Source organism: Propithecus coquereli, unplaced genomic scaffold, assembly GCF_000956105.1.
Source record: "Propithecus coquereli isolate 6110/MARCELLA unplaced genomic scaffold, Pcoq_1.0 Scaffold222, whole genome shotgun sequence".
Taxonomy (NCBI): domain Eukaryota; kingdom Metazoa; phylum Chordata; class Mammalia; order Primates; family Indriidae; genus Propithecus; species Propithecus coquereli.
The window spans coordinates 3313596-3335095 of NW_012147412.1; the positions used below are offsets into that span (position 1 = coordinate 3313596).

The following is a 21500-nucleotide window of genomic DNA, read 5'->3' on the forward strand; positions in this document are numbered from 1 at the left end:
CCCGATTGCTCAGGCTCACATAAATTGCATTTATTGCTTGTAATTAATGGCTTAGAGTAGAACCATTGATTTTTAAATTCAATCACTCCACAATCTTTTTGCCATTCTGCATAGATCTGTTGATTGTACATTAAAATGCACTGGAAAAATTACCTTTGCCTGCATGGTGAGATCTTAATCACACGTCGTGTGGAGCAACGAACTGACGTAGAAACCAGCACACGCTAGAGGGCACCTGAGCATCACGGTCAGGAATAACTTTGCTGCTGAATATTCAGTGCTTACTTTTAGTCCTGATTTATTCAGGAGCCAAAAGTATTTGTTGTCTGAAACTCATTACAGTTTGAGTCCATTTATGATCCACATTAAAGGAAATTGTGTTTTGAAAAATGAACTACCTTTCTATCTTGATTCTAATGTTACTTTGAAGACTAATGAAGGTGAAATTTAGTATAGGTTCAGAAAAGAGCTATAAGTGCTTTATACATGTTATTCAGCTCTTTCTTTGTAATGTCTTGGAGAGAAATTACAGCTGGTTTACAAATGTGAATATAGAAAGCTTATTCAATCGCCTATAGTCTTAAAGGCAATATAAAGCCACAAATAGAATTCACGATCCACTCTTCAGATTAACACACCTTTGTGGTTGGTGCTAAGACAGCAGGTCAATCAGCCAACATATATTTACTGAGCACCAAATATGTGCTAGGTACTCTTCTCAATGCTAGAGTAACAGAAAACAAGACATAACAGAGCTCCTGTCTTCAAGGAGTTTACATTCCGATCGTGACAAAGATGAGAAACATGTAACAAAATAATTTTAGCTACTCATAAACACCTCAAAGGACACTGAATAAACTTTAATAAAATAATGACGAGGGAACAAATTCCTTTATTTAATAAGTAAACTGGGAAGTTTAGCCAGGTGCCTGGAGAAGGTCTCTCTGAGGAGTCAGGGTTCAAGCTGAGCCGTGAATGGCGGAGAAAGAGAAGCGCGTGCACAATCTGGGGGAAGAGCCTTGATTTCCCCCACCCTTGGTGCAGCATCCTTACATAGGGAGCAACAAAACATTGTGGGAGAAAAAATAAAATCAAAACAGAATACTGGTTTAGGGGTCAGACAATCACGGATTAAATTCTGGCTCTCGAGAGTAGCACTTACTAAGTATTGGAGCAATTGGAACAAGTGACTCTAAACCTTATTCCCATGAGGGGGAATCAATGTGGGGTCAATTTCTGCCTTGGAGGGCCATTTGAAGAATTTATACAAAGCTCCTGACATGTCGTAGACACTCAGTAAAAGCCCATTATTACCACTAGGCATTCCGTCAGCCATGGCAAAGGAAAGGAATCCACCCAGGGAATAGGCCCTTCTAAACAGCTTTCTCTTTTTCTCAGGCTACAGTGCCTCAACATGAAAGAGATATAACTTCATGTAGAATAAGGACAAAGTGTAGCCGAAACGAGAATAACACCTCTATGCCCTCATAGGCCATTCTACGGTGAGACTCCTAAAAGACTGCCTGCAAGGGGTCTCTCTAGGGACACCTCACACCTGCCATGCTGTCTCTCAAGGTTCCCAAATCAATCAAACACTGTCCCATGCATTACAGAACCCTATAATCTTGTATCCAACTAGTTGGCAGTTGACCAACTACATTTGGCCTCAAATATTGTTTCAAAAATTTACGAACATTGTTTCAAATATTAGTGATAAGGAACTTATGAATGATTTGGGATCATATTTTGGTACCTTTGTTTAAGAGTACAATACCACAGCATTATTCTTTCAACACTTACCCTCGTCAATTCTGTCTTCTCTGCTGCCTTCACGGTGGTCTTCTTGCTTACAAATCTGATCATATCAATATGCCACTTAACGTGACTCCCTGTTATCTTCAACACAAAATCCCTGACCATTCTACTGCATCCTATGTTGCAGCCATACTCCAGAAAGTCACAGTGCCCAGACCCAACATTTCCGCTGTGCCCTTCTTTGTCCTACTCTTTCCTTGCTTGTTTGCTTGGGAAAACTTTACCCTCCTTTTGAGATTCAGCTGAAACGTCTCTGCCTTCGTGAAGACTTTCTGAATATCCTCCCTCCCACTACTTCCCCCATACCTGAACATCTACCCCAGAACCCATAACACCACACTGCACTGTTTCGTTTGTCTGTTTGTCTGTCTTTACACGACCGTGAGCTCTTTAAGGCCGTGCACCTAGTCATCTCTGAATTCCGACAGCCTGGCATACAGTAAGCATTAGCTAAATATTTGATGGAAAAATGTAATTTTAAAATACTTTTTCCTTAGTCCAAAATGAAAAAAAAAAGGACTAATTCAAGCTTGTGCTGTTGATTTAAACACTGGTATTTGAAGTCAAAAGACCCAATTTGACCCCATTATTATTGCAGCCATTACTTTGGCAAATCACAAAATCTTGCCGGGCCTTATTTTTCCTCATTAAAGTAAGGTTATAAATATTTGCCTTATTCCACAGATTCAAGATTATTGGGATGATCCACTGAGATATTGTTTGTGAAAGCTTTTTATAATCACAAACCCTTATATAAACGTAAGTTATATTTATTATTGAACGTTTGGCTTGAATTTACAGTCAGTCTCCTAGTGGACAAAGTTACTACCTAAGTGATAAATTGCTCTTTTCTACAGTTTTGACTTGAGTAGAACTTTTGGTTGTCTATAAGAGTAAGCTTTACCTTTATTTAAATTATGGTCATCTTTTTGTAATTATATTTGGTAAGAAACATAGCATTCTTTTTTATAGAATTCTTCCAGTTTGGTAGTGCTTTTTGAGTCCCTATTATACTTGTAAAAATCATTCTTCTACAGCGTAGGAACTCTGTAGATGTTCATTGATTAATAAATTTTCTTATTTTTCCCTGTACCACACTACCACAAGAGCACTTACTTATGACAGTATAATTTCAATTGAACTTTATGATTTTTTCAGTACAAGACATTTCTTACGGCATCTTTCTTGTGCACACTACTCAGCATTTAGTTCCTTAAACTACCAATTTGTATGATCTATAGAGTGGACACTTCATTAATTCGACATTATTGAGGAGGGATCCATAAAAAAAGTACTTTCCACATAACTGAAGCATGCCCTTTTGAAACCCAGAAATTTGACATAATTAAATGTTTTTAAGGATAGCTTTCAAAAATCTACATAGCGTACCTGATAATCCTGTGCTGTCTTACACAGGGCATTTTGCACTGTTCTGTAGTAAAGACAGAAGCTGTGGCGATGTGGCTGAGTCTTTGCCTCTTTGTTAAATGACCCCGACTGCTATGAATCTGTGGTCATTTCATGCTGCTATCAGTGCATCCGCACGTAAGGGGCTTATGGCCTAGTGAGAAGCAGACATGTAAACAGTCAGTACCAAGTGAAAACTGCTGTACTTGTAATGGATAAGGTCCCAAAGGAACCCAGAAGAAAAAGTGCCTAAGTCTGTCCAGGAAAATCAGAGAGGGCTTCACAGAAGAGACAATAATCAAACCGATTCTTTAAGAAGTAGAAGCTAACAGGTGGAGGTGGGTAGGAAAGGCATTGCAGGCAGAGGGAGCTTCCACCCTGGTAAAAAGCCATGTAGAAAACTGTCAATGTGGTAGAAACCTCTATACTACTAGGCACGAGTTGGTAGTTGGCCAATTAAATCAAACATCTCATGGAAGGAGAGAGTAGAATGATAGTTACCAGAAGCTGGAAGGGGTTGGAGTGGGGGTGATGAAGAGAGGTCAGTTAATGTGTAAAAACATAGTTAGATAGAAGGAATAAGTTCTAGGATTCAACGGCAGAGTAGGGTGACTATAGTTAACAACAATGTATTGTATATTTGAAAGTAGCTAGAAGAGAGGACTTGAAACGTTCCCATCACATAGATATGACAAATACTCAAGTGGATGGATACCCTGAATACCCTGACTTGATCATTCCACATTCTGTGCCCGCAACAAAATATCATGTGTACCCTATAAATATGTACAAACATTATGTATCAATAAGAATGTATTTTAAATTGGTTAAAGCAGATATGAAAAACAATAACTACAAGCCATAACTATTTGGCTTTCACTTAAATATATAAATATACATTGATTCACCAGTTTTTTACGTAGAGACCGAGGCCTCTGCTGTCAGCATGAATTCTATTGGCTGGAGTTTCGCATCGTCTTGCATCAGTTTAACAGCATCTATGATACACGGTTTTGATTTCTTGAAAGCAAAGTGCAAACTTAAAAAGCTTTTCGAAACAATGTTAGAACATAATCTCTAGATTTTTGTGAATGTTTCCCCTAATCTTTTAGAGTTTTCCCCCCACACGTTGTTGTGCCATTTGCTTTTATTAGGCCATTCTAAATCATTTAACTTAGTTTTCATGGATATAACATCTCTCTAGTCATGCTCGGATTTCTCCAGATGACCTAATCTTTAAATAAATTTCATCATTTTAATAACACACACAATAGGAATACACAGGTTTGGGAACAAATGTAAAAGATTCTTGGCAAATATACAACTCAGCTGTTGGAAGTAGAAGTAACAAGAATACTAGAGAGAGCCTACCAGCCACGAGCATTCAGCTGTGGCCTCAGTGAGGATATCTTGGAGAAGGACTGGAAAGTGTCACTTAATCCAGTGAGTTAGTTAGGGAGAAGGTAGACACTGCTGTCGCTGTGTGTGGCTAGACTGTGAGGATGAGAATATGGATATTAGGCTAGAGAAACAGGCAGGTCCCTTTGACGGAGGCTCTTGCATGTCATTCTAAAGCGGAAGCTCTCAGAATGTGTTCCCCAGACCAGGAGCATCAGCATCACCTGGGAACCTAATACAAGTGCAAATTCTTGCAGCCCGTCCCACATCTCCTGAATCAGAAAATCTGGGGCGAGGCCCAGCAATCTAATCTGTGTCTTCATAAGCCTTCCAAAGGATTCTGATGCGTGCTTAAGTTTTAGAGCCTCTGTGCTGAAGCGTTGGGCCTTTCTTCCAATTGATATGGATTCACTGAAGGATTTTAGGAATGGAGCAATTTGAGTACAATGTGTGTGAGCTTTGTGGCAAACGGTTTTTTTAAACTCTCTGCTGTGACCATTCAGAATCACACTTCCATGTTCTTAGTTTGTTATGGAGAGTTCCGATGGCTGGATAATCAACCTTCCTGTAAGCGACACAAGGTATTCCTAAAAATCTCTTTCACGTTCTTGAAAAGGGCCAATTACTTCATTCATTAGCATATATTTATTGAGAGCTTATTATGTGTCAGGCATTGTCATAGGCGCTTGGGATACATCACTGAACAAAACAGACAAAAATCCTCGTGAGGCTAACTTGGAGATGAAAGTTAACCAAAATAGATTCGTGTATGAGCATGCAATAAGTGCTGTATATTAGTAGGAGGTAAGGAGAGACATGAAACAGAGCAGAACTGGTGAGGATTGCTGAAGTGCTGGGGAATTATAATTTTAAATAGGCCACGAGACAGGGTCTCCCTGAGAAGAATACGAAGGAGGTGAGAGGGCACAACATGCAGATATTTGGGGAAAGCAGATTCCTGGAAGAAGGAACAGCAACAGCAAATTTCAAGGGCTGAAGGGTTAGTGGCCTTGGGGCCAGTAAGCAAGGGAGAGAGGAATGGAAAGTGACGCCATAGTTTTCACGTGCTTTTGTTGACGATTGGCTACCTGGCTTTAATATAAAACACAAATCTAACTGGATAAACAAGTAGATTATATGTGTTCTGATATAAATGCAAAGTTCAGTGAACACCATGAATTGATCTTTTCATTCAGTCATATTTATTGAGCATCTATATGCCAGGCACCTTCAGAGCTACCACGTAGCACAGGTGGGCAGCACCCCTGGAGCTGTCCAACGCGGCCACCCTGCACACAGTCACTCATTTTTCCCACCATCCTGGAATTTACAGTCCAGAAGGGAAGCAGTTCCCAGGATGATACTTGTCATAAAGGGAAAGCACAAAGTACTAAGGCCACGAGCTCAGGTGCAGCTATCGGTAGCCTCCTCTGGGGTGTCAGGGATGGCTTCCTGGAGGAAATTATGTTTCAGCCAAAGCTGGAGCAGTGAATGGGATGTGTTAGAATAAGGGAAGTGAGGGGAAATTTCCAGTCTGAGGCCCGTCAGCGAACTGCAAGGGGCACAGGGAGGAGGGCAGGAAGCCACGGCTGGGGCACTGAGCAGGAAAGAGCTCGAGGCCCAGAGCGTGTAGCCCCATAATGACTGAGGGCAGTGCAAAAGCATGGAAGAAGGGCTTTTAAATAGGTGACTGACAACCAGTATCTTACACTGAAAATGAATGTAGAAAATAATACATGCACAGGTTTCAGTGTCATCAAATTTTTATTAAGCATATACATGCTAAATACATTATGAAATGTTCTCTAGGAATGGAAAAAGTGGCCAAGAGCAGAGCCAGTATATTTCATGTGTCTTGTCTCTAAATAGCTGAATCATACAAACTTTTGCGTAATTTAAACAGCCGTGCTAAATACCAGTGTTGCAAACCGACAATGGTAGACTATTGGCATTGTCATGCCTCAGCCTCTTTTGCAGGCACAGCCGTGCTGACGCAAGCAGGCCTAAACTGACACACAGCAAAATGTATTAGAAGTAGGACAGAGAAATAAATACTTCAGATCACTCATTAGTCAAGTTAATAAAGAAATGCTAACTGAATCCAGTGATCATTCTTGGAAGAGAGAGGCTAAATAACAGATGTTTTGGAATGATGGTAAGCATATACCACATTAACAAATCCAAATCTTTGGCCTATTTAATTCAGATGGGTGCTAGTTGTCAATGCCACCAAAGAAGGACACTTAACAAAGAACCCAATAAATTAATGTGGCGCTCCCCACAATACCTAAGCGTAAGGTCAGTAGTAAAAACAGAATATAAAGGAAAAAAGAGGCGAAACCTGCAGCGATTGCAGAACTTAATGGTAACATGCTTATTTAAACACGTTTCAGTGTGTGTCTATGCAGATCCACTAATTCACATATAGCTCTTGGTACAGCATCAACTTCTTTTTTTGTGGTGCTGATTCTCTAAGAACCTGATGAGTTTCTTTGAGAGAGAAGTAGCAGCCCAATCTAGCTCAGCTGTACTCAATCTGAGTTGCTCTCCTACCTACAAACCCTCACTTCAAAGCAAGGAACATAATGTACAATTTTTTAATGGCTCTAGACCCAGGCACTCAGACTCTCTGCTCTGCGCCTTACCTCAGTGTAAACACCTAATCAAGATTGCCTGCGCTCCAACAATAGCAGCCAAATGCAATTGGAGAACCACAAGCCTTTGAAGTCCTCCCTGCAAAGGCCGGTTTTCTAGTCTGGGATAATGACATGCCATGATTGCTGTCTTTGTTGTATCTTTTCAGCAGAGAAGCAATTATAGGCCCCAATTTAACAGAATAGACATTACACAGCTTATGATGCTCAAAATGCAATTTCATTTGATCATTTTCTCGATTTGATTGGTATTAATAGAATAGTTCACAAAAAAAAAAAAAAAAATAGCTGGCAGAGGTTGTGTCCCATTCCACTTTCAAAGAGATAATGTAGAAGTATGCTTGGCTCGCCCAGAGACTCTCGCTGGGCGATTCAGCCACTGAGTTCCACCAAAACAGCCGGTGGAGGGGAATATTGTACATCCTATGCTCTCTGGGAAAGGAAGCACGGGACACTGTTTTTAATTTGTAAACTTTTCATCGGAGCTGTGTAAGAGATCCTGGTGTCATCAATTGACAATTAATATCACCAGTGATAAACCGAATTAACTAAACCAAGTCCCCTTTATTTCTTAGACATTTACAGAAGTCAGGGAATCAACATCCTCGTGACAGATCTAAGGGAGCTCAACTTCTCTTTCTCCCAGCTCATCTGAGAAGTCACCACTTTTTGAGGTGTGAAAAAGGATTATTTCCTCTCCTGCTTAGTCAGCCTAGTTAGACTTTTTACTCTGGACTTGCATTCCTCTTCTAAGACAGGTTGATTTTTCTTTTAAATGAATCGCGTTTCTATTTAACATCGTGGTCATAAGGGATTGAAACCTTTGCTATAATAATGACAAAAGCTGTAAAAATCTGATATTTTATAATGATCCGGGGTTTCATCTTGAACCAGCACTTTGCGAGAGGGACCGAAAAGAAAATGGAAACGTGAGAAATGGCTCCTGACCTTGAGCAGCAGCATTTATAGTTCTAAACTTTCAGGTCAGCACAAGTTAAACTGTGTCATGATGGTGAAGTTTTCGATTTGCAGAGCAGGTTAATCATTCAGAGCCTGGTGATTACTTCCATTCGTAAGCAGAAGAACACCATGATCAAATAGCACATTTTTGTTCCTTTTTTAGGAGTAAAAATTCAAGCACGAAAATATTTTAGTTTCATTTTTTCCCATTTTCAGATCAACCTTTTAAGTAAACGTTTACACCATCCATCTGCCTTATTTCTCTCTACGTAAGTAGGTAATTGTGAAAGTTACTTCAGTGGAATTAGTGGAGAGAGTTCAGGTAGAGATAAGCTTCTACCCAAAATAAAAGAAACAAAACATTGTCTCTTTTGTCCCACGGAAGCCACAGCAAGTGGTAAGGAATGAGAATATCTTCCCTGTCAAATATTTACTTATCAATTAATATTTGACAAATAGTTTTACCTCCTTCTGTACTGAATACAAGTCTCCATGGGTATGAAGTGGAAGTAAGCAGCGAGGGGGAGTTTGAACACAAACACAAGACTCCAAATCCCACGTTCTGTCCGGTTTCACACGTTGCTGCTCCTCAGTCACTACCCAGCCCGGCAGGGGAAACGTCTCAACAGCAAAGCAAGTGTAGAGTCCTGAATCTGAATTTACAAATGAATCGCATCAGTTCAGAAAGGCGAAACTCAACAGCATTTACAGGTGATGAACCAGAGTGTGGGCATAGGAGCCCGACCTGAGGAATGCGGCAGAGGAAGGGTGGCAAAGAAATATTGAGAGAGGGTCTGTAAGTAAGAGAAGGCTCAGGAGGGACACCTGGGACAGCTTCTACCGGCGTAAGGCTGTCGTCTGAAAGAGGGGTGGTCCTAGTCAGTGGTATTCCAGAGGGCAGAGGGATAAAAAATACAGAAAGACGTATTTCTGCTCGTATAAGGAAGAGCTTTCTGGCATTTAGGTTGCTCCGTGATGGAACAATATGTTTATCATGCAGGAACAGAGATTTCTTCTCTCCTCCCTGTCTCATAGATCTTTAAACATGTGCTAATGCTGACAAACAGGTGACTCCCACCAGGAGATGGGGCGCGTGTTTAGGCAGAGAGTGGGGGAACATCTACAAGGGATGGTATGGATGACTGGAGGTTGAACTGGATTTTCTCCAGAATCTTTTCCAACATGAAGAGTGTAAATTTTAAATTTGTTTTCCGTGATGCATACAGATGGCTAGAATTTCACATGGCACAGAGACTGTCTGATTTCTTGATTTAAAACAGATAGCCAGTGGAGGCCAGGAAGGACCCTTGGATACTTAGGGGACCTAAATCCCATGTAGCTGCCTTTATCTGTGGTTCTCTAACATGGCTGCAGATTTGACCCTCCTGGAGAGCTTTTCTTTTTTCTTCTTCTTTGTTTCTAAATAGTAGATGGGGAGCTTTTAAAATATGCTGACATCTGGGGCCACCTCCAGAGCTTTAATTGGTTTGGGGTGGGACCAGGGCATTAGTACTTTTTAAAAGCTTCCTAGGTTTTCCTAATATCTAACTAAAGTTGAGAACAACTGATCTACATCATTCAAATTCACTGAGAACCAAAACTGCAAATTCTGCAGGTCTAGAATGATATTATAAATAAGTGAGTTAGCTTAGCAAAATTGTTAAATGTACATACAGGATCTGGCGTTAGACTGCCCGGCTGCTCTACTTACTAGCCAGTGATCCTGGGCAAATCACTTCCCTGTATCTTTGTTTTCTCATTTACAAAAAAGGTATAATAATATTAATACATATCAGGTAAGGTTGTTGTGATGATTAACTGATACGTTATATGCTGGGGGCCTAGGACAGCTACTGCCACACCATGAGCATTACATGTATATTATGATTTCTGTTGTTATCCTCTTAGAGTACAGTGTTATTTCATGGTGTTTCTATTCACACGATCAAACATTCGCAGCATCCAGTTCGCGTAACTGTTCTAAAATTGGGTCCCCTGAGTATGTATTGAGTATTTAAAGTAAGTAGTAATTTGACCTCAAAGCACCAGTTCTCCCTTCATGCCTTCAAGAGAAAATATTGTTTATTCCCATTTTCCTTGGGAACAACCTGAGTCCTTGAGGACTGAAGAGATGAATCCCTGAAATTAACTGAAAATAAAACCTAGCCCTGAAGGACCTCTTTCTAAAGTACACAGACCTGAGCCTTATGGCTCTAAGACTGAAATGAATTCAGTTAACATGCTATGTGTGTTTTACCCACCTAGATCTCCTGCTCCATCAGAGTAACTGACAAGACGTCTATTCAAAATGCCAAAGAGACTGAAAATGCTGCCATCGATCCTGAAGACAAATGGCATCAAAGAGCACAACAGCTAAAGGTTACCTGCTAGATTGCATTTTAAGTGTGTTTCCGGCGATACTGCTGAATATAAGCAATGCTTGTTACTGAGTTCTTATTACTTAAGGGTTCATTTTTATGCCTGACAATAGGTACCCACCTTCCCATGGGTAAAACTGGCTTCTGCCCAGATGGGCCATTGTTTGCTCAGCCGGCCCTACCTGTTTTTCCAAAGTTAAATCATATCACACTTTAAACATACAGAGTTAAAATTCCCCCAGAAGAAAGGCATGGAAAAATGCAGGAAAAATCACAGTTCCAAAGTATTGCAAATCAATATCCAATTCTGTGCTGCCTCCTAAGTCGGTTTCCTTTTGGAGCTGGCAGTTGCATATGATGTCTTGGGGTGGGGGGAGGGAACACTATCCCTAAAAACGGATGGGAATCCCCAGAGCCTCACTAAACCCTCATGCTTAGGATGTGAACACTTACCAAGTGATAATTTAACGTGACAACACCCTTTTTGGCCATGGGTTTACTACTTTGAAATCATGAACATGATTTCAAGGAAGGTTTTTCTGAAATTGTGCCCACAGACTGTTTTTCTAGAAGAAACAGAAAAAATACTAGCAGTTGATTTCTTTCTCGAACCGGTGTATGCAATTATGTGGAGTCATTCTTGGACCAGGTTTGATCCCTGCTTAGGAAGGGATGAGACCTTTGACATCACCGAGCCCATAGAGCCTGTTGACATCATCAGTTAAAACCACGTACAGCGGTTAACGTAATATAACAAAGTTTGTCCCAGCTTCAGAAAAGAGAGAAAGGAGGGCCAGCCCAAATTATCTCTTTCTCTCCAGTGGCCTCCAGGCCACTCTTAAGAAATGCAAAAAGAGAAATAAAAACAGTCATTAACCCAGAGTTTCCTGAAAGTTGAATGCCAGGGAGGCCACGCCCAGAAATTGAGAGGGAAAGGATGGCAGTGGGATGCAGAGGACAGGATCTACTACGAGACCTGATAGAGAGCGGGGAACCTGGACAACAGGATCCAGAGGACAAAGGAAACACTTTAAGGCTTGTTATGCGTTACGGTAATGGCCTGAGATGAGCGTCTGGGCCTTGACATGCTATTTACTTGATGCATGACTTTGGGCAAAACTCACCTTTCCCCAAGCCTTAAATTTCTTCTTTATTAAATGAAAGATTGGCCTAAATGATCTTCAAGGTCCATCTCATCTGCAAAATGCTATAATTCTAAGACCATTTAGGCCAGCTGTGGTGGCTCACACCTGGGAGACTAAGGCAGGAGGATTGCTTGAGACCAGCCTGAGCAAGAGCAAGATCCCGTCTCTACTAAAAATAGAAAAATTAGCCAGGCGTCGTAGTGCGCACCTATAGTCCCAGCTACTCAGGAGGCTGAGGCAGGAGGATCGCTTGATCCTAAGAGTCTGAGGTTGCCGTGAGCTATGATGACGCCACTGCATTCTACCCAGGCAACAAAGCGAGACTCTGCCTAAAAAAAAAAAAAAAAAAGACTATTTATTTCTAGCTATTTAAATTATTATAGAAAATAGATTTGAAGCATGTAAGATTATTATAACCTAGAGCTTTCATAATTGTCACTAAGGAAAAATTGTAGGATTCTCAGTCAATGATAAAATAATTAAGGTAATATCACAGTGCTTGATTCATGGCATGAACCTAAACAGAGGCAATAAAAAACATTTTATGGAAGAAAATCAGGAGAAATCCAAAAGAACACTTTTTATTCTCTGTGTGCCCTATAATTAACGTGCTTATAACCACTCGAATAAAGACAAAATGTAGCAAAACATCTAAGGATCGTTAGACTTAACATGACAGCAACAACGACTGGCCCAAGGGGTGTTCCCCTTTCCTCACTTAGGAAGGATTTAACTGCCCACTGCACTCTACACTCTGGCGGGACATGCTGGCGTACAAACACTCCAGGCAGTCTTTCTTTTTCCTCTTCAACTTCCCAAATTCCATGCCTTCTTTTTGGTCCCCCTCAAGTGCCACCTCCTGCATGAAGATTTCCCAGCCTCCTCCTCTTGGTCCCTGTTGTGCCTGTCGTCTGGGCCACTCACTCGGGGCCTGTCATACTCGGCCATGTCTCCGTAGTTGCTGCCTGTGTTTCTCTTGTACACGCTACACCATAAGCTCTTAAAGGTTAGGATTGTATTTTTCTCCACATCCCTTACCACAATGCTTTGACCAAAGCTGATGCTCAATAAATATGTACTGGCTGATTAAAGAAACATTTAAAGGTGATTTAGTGTGTCTTCAAGTGAAAATAGGCCTCATTTGAAATTTTTTTCTTGAAAGATGACTTTCAAATAATCTACAAATCCCCTCAGTGAACCCACCCTAACAACAAATAACCCTCACTAATGAGAAATATCTTTATGAGAAATCAAAATAATTCACACAACAAATATTTATTGAGTATTTACTATATTCCAGGCACTGCGAGTTAGGTGCCTGGCCCCAAAAATATGGTTAAAAAAACGAGCAAACAAACAACAACAAAAATTCTTCAAAATAATAAAAAAAATTGAAGAAAGACTGTTTTTTTTTAAATGGTCCCTCTCCTCTAGGAGTGCAAAAGTTTAGTGGGAATACAGTTATGTAATTATTATAATGCTATCATATGGAAGTAGGTACAAAATGCAGTGGAACTAAAAGAGCAACTAATTTTGCCTAATTTTCTAAAGACAGAGAAAGCCTTCCCAGAAAAGATAGCATCTGAGCTGCCCCCACAAGGATGAATCAAAGGGTGCAATGCAAATACATGGAGGGTAAAGGCATGGAAGAGGAAGAGAACACAGTACACTCTGAGAATTGCATATAGTTCAATAATTAAAGGAGAAAGTATGAGGGAGGGAAAGGATATGAGATGGCACTGGACTGGCTAGGTAGGGGACAGATTGTGAAAGGCTTTTTATGTCAATCAAGAAGTTTAGATTTTATCCTGTAGACAGAAGGAAGCAAATTGGATCTCCCTCTGTCACCAGGCTGGAGTAGAGTGGCACCATTGCTCATTGCAACCTCGAGCTCCTGGCCTCCAGTGATCCTCCTGCCTCAGCTTCCTGAGTAGCTGGGACTACAGGTGCACACCACCACGCCCAGCTCGGCTAATTTTTCTTATTTTTTGTAGGGTCTTGCTATGTTGCCAGGCTGGTCTCAATCTCCTGGGCTCAAGTGATCCTCCTGCCTCGGTCTCCTGAAATGCTGGGATTACAGGCATGAGCCACTGCACCCAGCCATTGGCAACCTTTGAGCAACTTAATGACATAACCAAGCTTGCAAGTGTTAGAAAAATCACTCTATTCATGGCCTGAGGAATAGATGGGAAGGGAATAAAACTAGAGAGACAGCAAAACCACTAAGGTGACGTGTGCAGCAGTTTCTACAAGAGATGGGAGGAGTTATGGTGGCACTTGCTTTGTGTTTGTCATACACTCCACATACCATGAGTTAACTTTTCAGTACATGGATATATCTTACTCCAACAACTGGATTAAACTTTTTGCAGGTCAGGACAGCACCTGGTTCCCCTCAGCCCCTGTATAGAGATGGTTAGGAAGTGGGAGCAGCAGACTTAGCAATTGCTTAAATGGAAGGTAAGGGGGTTGGTTTCTTAGTGTCTGGTTAGTGGTACTAATACCATTGAGAATAAATGGAGCTCTCTTGGTGCTGGGGATGGAAGGGGGAAGGACAAGAGGACAGGAGTGGGCCTGAAGTTGAGTTTGGAGGTATCTATAGAAAAGAGGACATCTCATCTAAGGACAGAAATTGGGAGAGACTCTGCGTTAGCCATGGACATTTGCGTCAGAAGCACTTCCTGATGGATTGAAGCTGTAGGAATTGCTGACATGACCCAAGAATTGTGGGGAGTGGGAGAAGAGGGTCAAAAACAGGGCCTTGCAGAGGGTGGCAGAATTTTAAGGGTGGGCAGAGGTAGAGGACAGAAGGTAAGAGACTAAGAAGGATTTCCAGAGTGGTAGAAAGCTAATCAGGATAAAATAGTGTCATGGAACCTAAGATGTGAACATTTCAAGAAAGAGGAATTAGTGAACACAGTCAAACACTGCAGAGAAGACAAGTAAAAAAGTGCCATGGAAGGGGCATGATATATGCAACTCCTTTATACACAAAGTTCCAATGGTTCAGAAAAAAAACTAAATACCAAAAATGTAAATAATGATAGTATAAACTATATATGTGCATATATACATATATTTGTGTTTTTATGTGTAGAGTGACAGAGGGATAAAAACTGGTGATTCTAGGTAAGGATCTTTGAGAGTTCTCTGTACTAGCAATTTTTCTGTAAGCTGGAAATAAATTAAAAATTAAAAGGTAAAGAAAAAATGCCCATCTGTCTTATCCACTGAGAGGTTATTGGTGGCCTGAGCAGAGTAGCTTCAGCAGGGTGGGGAGAGTGAACGCTCTAAAGCGGGGGGTAGAGGTCAGAATGAGAGATGGTGAGTGGGGACCGGGGCAGCCTACACTGGCAAGATGCTTGGCTGTGAGCTGCAAGCGAGATAGGGCTTAACCAGAGAAGGGGATCGAGTGAGGTTTCTTTCATTTCTTTCATAGGAGAGACTTAAATACATTTACATGCTGGAAAGAATGAGAAACTAGAGATGGGGCGAGGAAAGAGAGAAGATATGCCCGAGAACATCTAAGCCTATGTATTTCCACTTTAAAAATACTGAGAATGGATGGTCATCATTGTCTATGTTAGAATCTTATACATGCCTAGGATCTTTGCTTCGAGCCAAGTAATCCCTCTTCATAGGTCTCACTGTCCTCAACCATTTTGTGCTCTCCTGTGAATCTTCCCAGGTTTTCCAAATCCCACTGCAGTTGTGTGCCCAGGACTATTGCTGGGTAGTTGGAGGGAGCACACTGCCAATGGCAGAAGACCCTTCCCAGGTATCTTAGTCCATTTGGATTGATATAACAAAATACCATAGGACTGAGTGACTTATAAAGAACAGAAATTTGTTTTCTCACAGTTCTGGAGGCTGGGAAGTCCAAGGTCAAGACACAGCAGATTCGGTGTCCAGGGAGGACCGGCTTTCTGGTTCACAGATGGCACCTTCTCGCTGTGTCCTCTTGTGGTGGAAAGGGCAAAAGAACTCCCTTAGGCCTATTTTATAGGAACACGAATCCCTTTTAGGAGGGCTGTGCCCTCATGATCTAATCACCCCCCAGAGGCCCTGCCTTTAAATAGCATCACCTTGGGGATTAGGACTCGATATATGAATTTTGGGAGGACACAAACATTCAAACCGTAGCACCAGGCAAGGAACATGCTGTCAGTAGAAAAAAATATAAAGTTCCATAATTAATTAAGTCTTCAAAAGAATAAAATAGGATATTTTCTTTCTTACCCCTCTAAAATAATTTTTGACTTTCCAAGCAAGGAAAAGGTAATGATAGTATCAAAGGTATGGAAGCCCTTTCACTAATTAATGTGAAAGTCCTTATAATCACATCCTAAGTAATCTTCCCACCTTTCCAATTTGTTTTTGCCCCCAACATTACCAATTGATCTATGGTTCTTCTCTTATCCGAACACAGAGTTCTTCCTTATGGACAGTGGAAATTAGAGCCAATTAATAGCTGTGCTCAAAATTTTCTTAATATTATCAGACCAATTTATAACCCAAGTTCAAAATATTCACGTTTTATTATTCATAAACACACAGAAAAATGGAGCACAATAGAAACTTCTCTACATCAGAGCTGATTTTGCAGCCCAGGCACAACTTTGAGGACTCCATGGTTGAGTTAGATTAACTAAGAACAAGAGTGGCTTTTGTATTAAAGGAGGTGAACTTTTTGGATGAGATCATAGCATGCATTCTTCTTTCTGCTTATGACATGTGAACAAGGAAGTCGTAGAAGAGAGAGACAGCCAAGCACTGCCTTTCGCAGGGTTGGGGCAAACTTCCCTTGGACGGCACAGTATGAATGAACATTAATAACTAAGGATGAGTCTTACTAAGAAATTATCATCCCAGCTTTGGGCAACAGGAATCCCCCATGCTAATGCTCTACATGTGCCATGGAAACCTCCTGCCATTAAGCAGTTATTCTGAGTGCATGTAGTATGTACTGATTGCGAGTGTTGGCAACAAAAGAACCCCAGAGAGAACCGGAGGGAATAGAGGATTTCAGTGCTGATGGAGATTAAATCGCCTGAGAATGGCTTTGTATATTAACTTCGGGGAACTCAGGTCTTGCCACCTAGAGAGTGACACCTGATGCCCAATTGTAGGGTAATAGATCTTCAATAAACCACGGATCTTAAGTAGGCTGCTTGGAAGGTGAGAAAAATCGTATCAAGCCCATAAATGCCTTCCTTTCTGGGGACTGAAATGCCATCTCTGGGCACTTACATTTACATGAATAGCAGATTTAACACTTGAGACAATTGAAGTTTCATAAAATGATGAGTCTTTGGCCTTGTTGACAAAGCACCCTGTGGAGAGTACTATTGTGATCTGCGTTGTCAGCAGCAAAGGTAATAACATGATTAAAATCAAGTGGTAACCCAGAATTTCAGACCTGGTCCCCAAGAAAAGAAATTTCTGATAGGCTTTTCCTTTTTCGGTGGGAAAGAGGAGAGAAAACTGGGAAAAGTACACCAGATGTCAGTAAAAAGAGAGTTCCTGCTCACTTATTTCTTTAGTGTGTTAGAGGCTGAACAAATATTGGGAAGAAATATAGATCATAGTAAAGAGGAGCTTTCTTGACCTTCATCAACGGTGATGACAGCCATAAAAAGAGCTGTTGTGTTTCACGAACACAACCATAGATTGTAACATGGCAATTTTTTTCTGGCCCCTCTACAAGGAAGGATGCTCCTGAGGCTATGTATTTGCAGAGACTTCTTGCTCCTACTTCCCCATGCAGCTCGATGTACTGCATGGAAGGAAGGACCTCTTCTTATCTGGAGTACAGAAAAGGAAGGTTTTCTTTCTTTATTTCTTTCTTTTTTAAGAGCATCACAGGTAAAAATCTAATGTAGGAGCAAACCAGAGCCTGGCCAATACTGCAGAAAGTTCAAATTCCCAGGAGAACATACTCTAAATTTTAAATTAGAAGTCATTTTGGGCTGGGCACGGTGGCTCACACCTGTAATCCCAGGACTTTGGGCAGCCAAGGCAGGAGGATCACTTGAGGCCAGGAGTTTGAGATTGCAGTGAGCCGCGATGACATCATAGCACTCTAGCCCAGGTGACAGAGCAAGACTGCCTTGTCTTAAAAAAAAAAAATCATTGCCTTAAAAATTTGATGTAATAAATAATATTGTATATTACTGTTTTAAATTTAAAAATCTCTCAACCTTATCATTACAATGTGATTTCATTAGAAATAGAATAGCACTTAATATTGTAGAGGAATAAGATGAGTCTTATAATTGTATCAGAAAAGGGAAACAAAAGCTGAACTCTTATCACAATAATTTTATAATTCTTCATAGCAAGCTAAAAAATATTTGAGCAAAACATGATTTACTCACTTCAAGATGTTTTTTCTTGAATAATCCAGCTAACTGCTGCATTTTCAGATTAATGTTGCGTAGATACAGGCAATAGAGATTTTTTTACCTGTGCTTAGAAAGGGTGAAGTATGTTGCAGTTATGTAATACACTGATGCATATTGTCATCTTACTGTTTTCAATAAGCATTTAATCATTCTTTCCAAAGGCCTCTTAACTCGGCTAGTTTTTCACAAAGTAATGAGTGCTTTATTCCTTGAAAAATATTTCTAAATAGCTATAGCACAATATAGTTACATAGTGTATCTATTATACTAGGAGTACATTTTGTTGTTAGGAGACTTTGAAAAGCATAAAGACTGTTCTGAAATTGAAATATTTCCCCCAGATGTTTGGTTGCCTAAGTGCAGGCTATATTAAGGAACAGAAGCAAAACAACCCTTGTGGTTTCACAGATGTCCTATCACAGCACAGATTCTTTTATAACCACTCTGAATAAAATTTAATTTGTTTCATCTCGTGAAGAGGTCATTTCTAGCTTCTGACCTCTATGAGTAAGAAGATCTGATAATCTGAATTGTATTTCATATTAAACTTGTACTTGGTTGGTAAAGCAAATCATTGGTGTTTTCTGGTTAAGATTTTTTAAATATTCACTTTAGTTAAAATAAGCTTACATATTTTGATATCTGTTTGCAATTCCACTTTCTTTCAATGCATCTCTTTATAGGTAAAGCTTCTCTGCCCCACCCCCACCCCACCCTACCCCCATCCCTACAATTTGGCAACACTTCATTTTTAAGTCGAAGACTTAACTTTTAAAACTTAAATTTTTATAATAAGTCAAAGACTTGACCTTAATATAAAGTCCATTCTAAGCTATTTCTTTCTAGGCCCATAATCCTAAATTTCCAGGAGGAATTACTCAGCTATTCACTCTCCAAATGCCTGAAATTAGGAAAGAACCCTCTCTAATCTTTATCTGTTTTCAATTGTGTGGTCACCTTCCTAGACGTTGCAACCCTCAGTTTGAAAAATACTAATTTAAAGTTTGTGAAGAGTGCCAATCTTCTAATTTTACATTAACCAAAACTATCTTTTTAGGATCATCAGGAACATTGGTCTCAATATGAAAGTACAAAATCAAGCAATGTAGCAAGAGGTCGATCTTCTGAAACAGCTAATAGCCAGCAACCTTCCAGAAAACCAGCCAAGCCCAAGATTAGAAAACAGCATAAACGCCAGAAGGGCCTGAAGTCTTTCATGACCAAAGAGGCAGTTGTCAGTCAAGAAAACCAGAATAACACTCCCAGACAGCAACGAAACCAAAATAAGCCTATTGATACTTCAATAAAGCATGAATCAATTGTGATTATGAATGCCTCCAAGAATGATGTACAAGACTCAAGTGCACTTAGGAGCCAGAATCCCAAAGTAACCTCCAATACATTTGTTCCACCAAAACAGGCTTTTGACAAGGCATTATATAAAAACTCTACTGGATATCACTCAGGGCTGAATGCTAATAGAGAAAGAGGACGCGAAGACCAAGAAAAGAAAAGATTTTCCTATCAGCAGCTCCACGGCAACACTCTTTCCAATATGGATTTGAACAACCTTAATGAACTTTCTAAGAGACAAGTGCTCCTGAGTCAGAAAAGCTCGCAGTCCGTCTATAACATCAATGTTCATGGACCAACTGAAAATAAGAAACAAGTCAAACAGCCTTACACAGAGACAAAATATAAGAACTTAGAAATGTTATGGTAAGAATTCCCTTTTCTCAAGTGGTTTTCTAGAGGAGAAAGGAGAAGCTGCTGGAGGAAGACAGGAGAGGGAGGAGAAGAAGGGGGTTCCCTAGGGAACGTCCACACCAAAGGAAAAGTCCCCCCAACTTCTGCAGCTCTGATTCCTGCTAAGAACAGTCCACTTTTAATGTATTTCTTTTCCTCTTCCCTGTCTCTTCTACTTTTTCACTGTAGTTAAACTAGAAGTTGGAGGGAGGGGAGAAGTACAGAGGAACCCAGTCAAAAAACCTCATTGTGTTTTGAGGATTGCAAGTAATGTTTGGAGGCAGCAAAGGATCCCTAACACTGTAATGGCCTATCCTAAGAAAATAGTCTAAAATACAGAAAAATGTCATCCTTTATAGAAATGACCTAAAAATCCAACAATAGGGAAATCATTAGATAAATTATGATATTTAGTATCATGTAACCGTTAAAAATTATGGTTATGAGAAAATTCTTCTATTAAAAGAAAATAGTAAGGTAGCAGCTCACACCTAAGGAGTATGAGCTCTACCGTGGTAAAATGTGCACAGAAGAAGAAAAATTCACCAAAATGTCAATAGTAGTTATCTCTGGCAAGAGAGATTGGGATTATTTTCAATTTCTTCTTTATATTTTTTTAATTGTTCAAGTTCCATACAATGTAGATACACAACTTCTATAAACAGGAAAAAGAAATTTATTACTTCAGGAATCATTTCTTGATGTTATTCAATCCAACATGTTTTCTATATACCTAATATGCTGAATATAATGCTAAAATGCTATAGAAGATACAAAAGTGGTACGATGCATGGGGCATCTTCGAAGAACTTACTTTCAAAGTAGGAGGACAATTATACACATATGAGTTGATCAAAAAGCATTTGGATGCTACCCTTGGTGGTATGGAATGTACATTTAATAAGATTCAAAGGTAGCTTCCTAGAAGAGATAATGGCAGATAGTAGGTATTCTTGTCTTTTTATCCTGACTTCAGAAGGATTGCTTCCAACATTTTTACCATTAAAAATAATAGTTTTTGATACACAGGGCAATAGATAAGAAATTTCCTCCTAGTCCTCTTTACAAAGAACTTTTATCATAAATGGGTTTTTAATTTTATCAAATACTTTGTATCAGTTGAAAAATTTTCTCCATTAATCCTTAATATGATAAAATAAGTTAACAGATTTTCTAATGTTACACAATCCTTTTATTCCTAGGGTTAACCCAACCTGTCATACTGTATTTTTAATAAGTTGCTTGATTTGATATGTTAACACTTTGTTTAGGATTTAACATTCACATACAGGAAGTGAGGTTGGCTTATAGTTTTCCTATCTGTGCCTGGCCGTGTCTAGTTATCAAGATTATATCAGCCTTATAAAGTTGAATTGAGGACTATTTCCTCTTTTCACATCATCTGGGACATTTGCTGTATAATTGAAAATATCTGCTACTTGAAGATTTGATAGAATTTTCCCATAAAACTATTTGGGCCATGTGTGGTTTTTGTTTGGCTTTTTATGTTATTTGTAGGCAGATTTTAAACTCCTGATTCATTTATTATAATGGTTATAAGACTTTACAATCTTTTTCTTTCCTCTTTAGTCA

General features: G+C 39.9%; 1 protein-coding gene across 1 annotated transcript in view; it reads left to right on the forward strand.

The window, feature by feature from the left end:
- LOC105810833 (chromosome unknown open reading frame, human C11orf63) overlaps window positions 1–21500 on the forward strand; it is a 71689-nt gene that overhangs the window by 33335 nt on the left and 16854 nt on the right. Inside the window, exons 2-3 of the mRNA XM_012644879.1 lie at window positions 10517–10613; window positions 19219–19880. Coding sequence (XP_012500333.1) covers window positions 10517–10613; window positions 19219–19880 — 759 coding nt within the window. The remainder of the gene's footprint in view (window positions 1–10516; window positions 10614–19218; window positions 19881–21500) is intronic.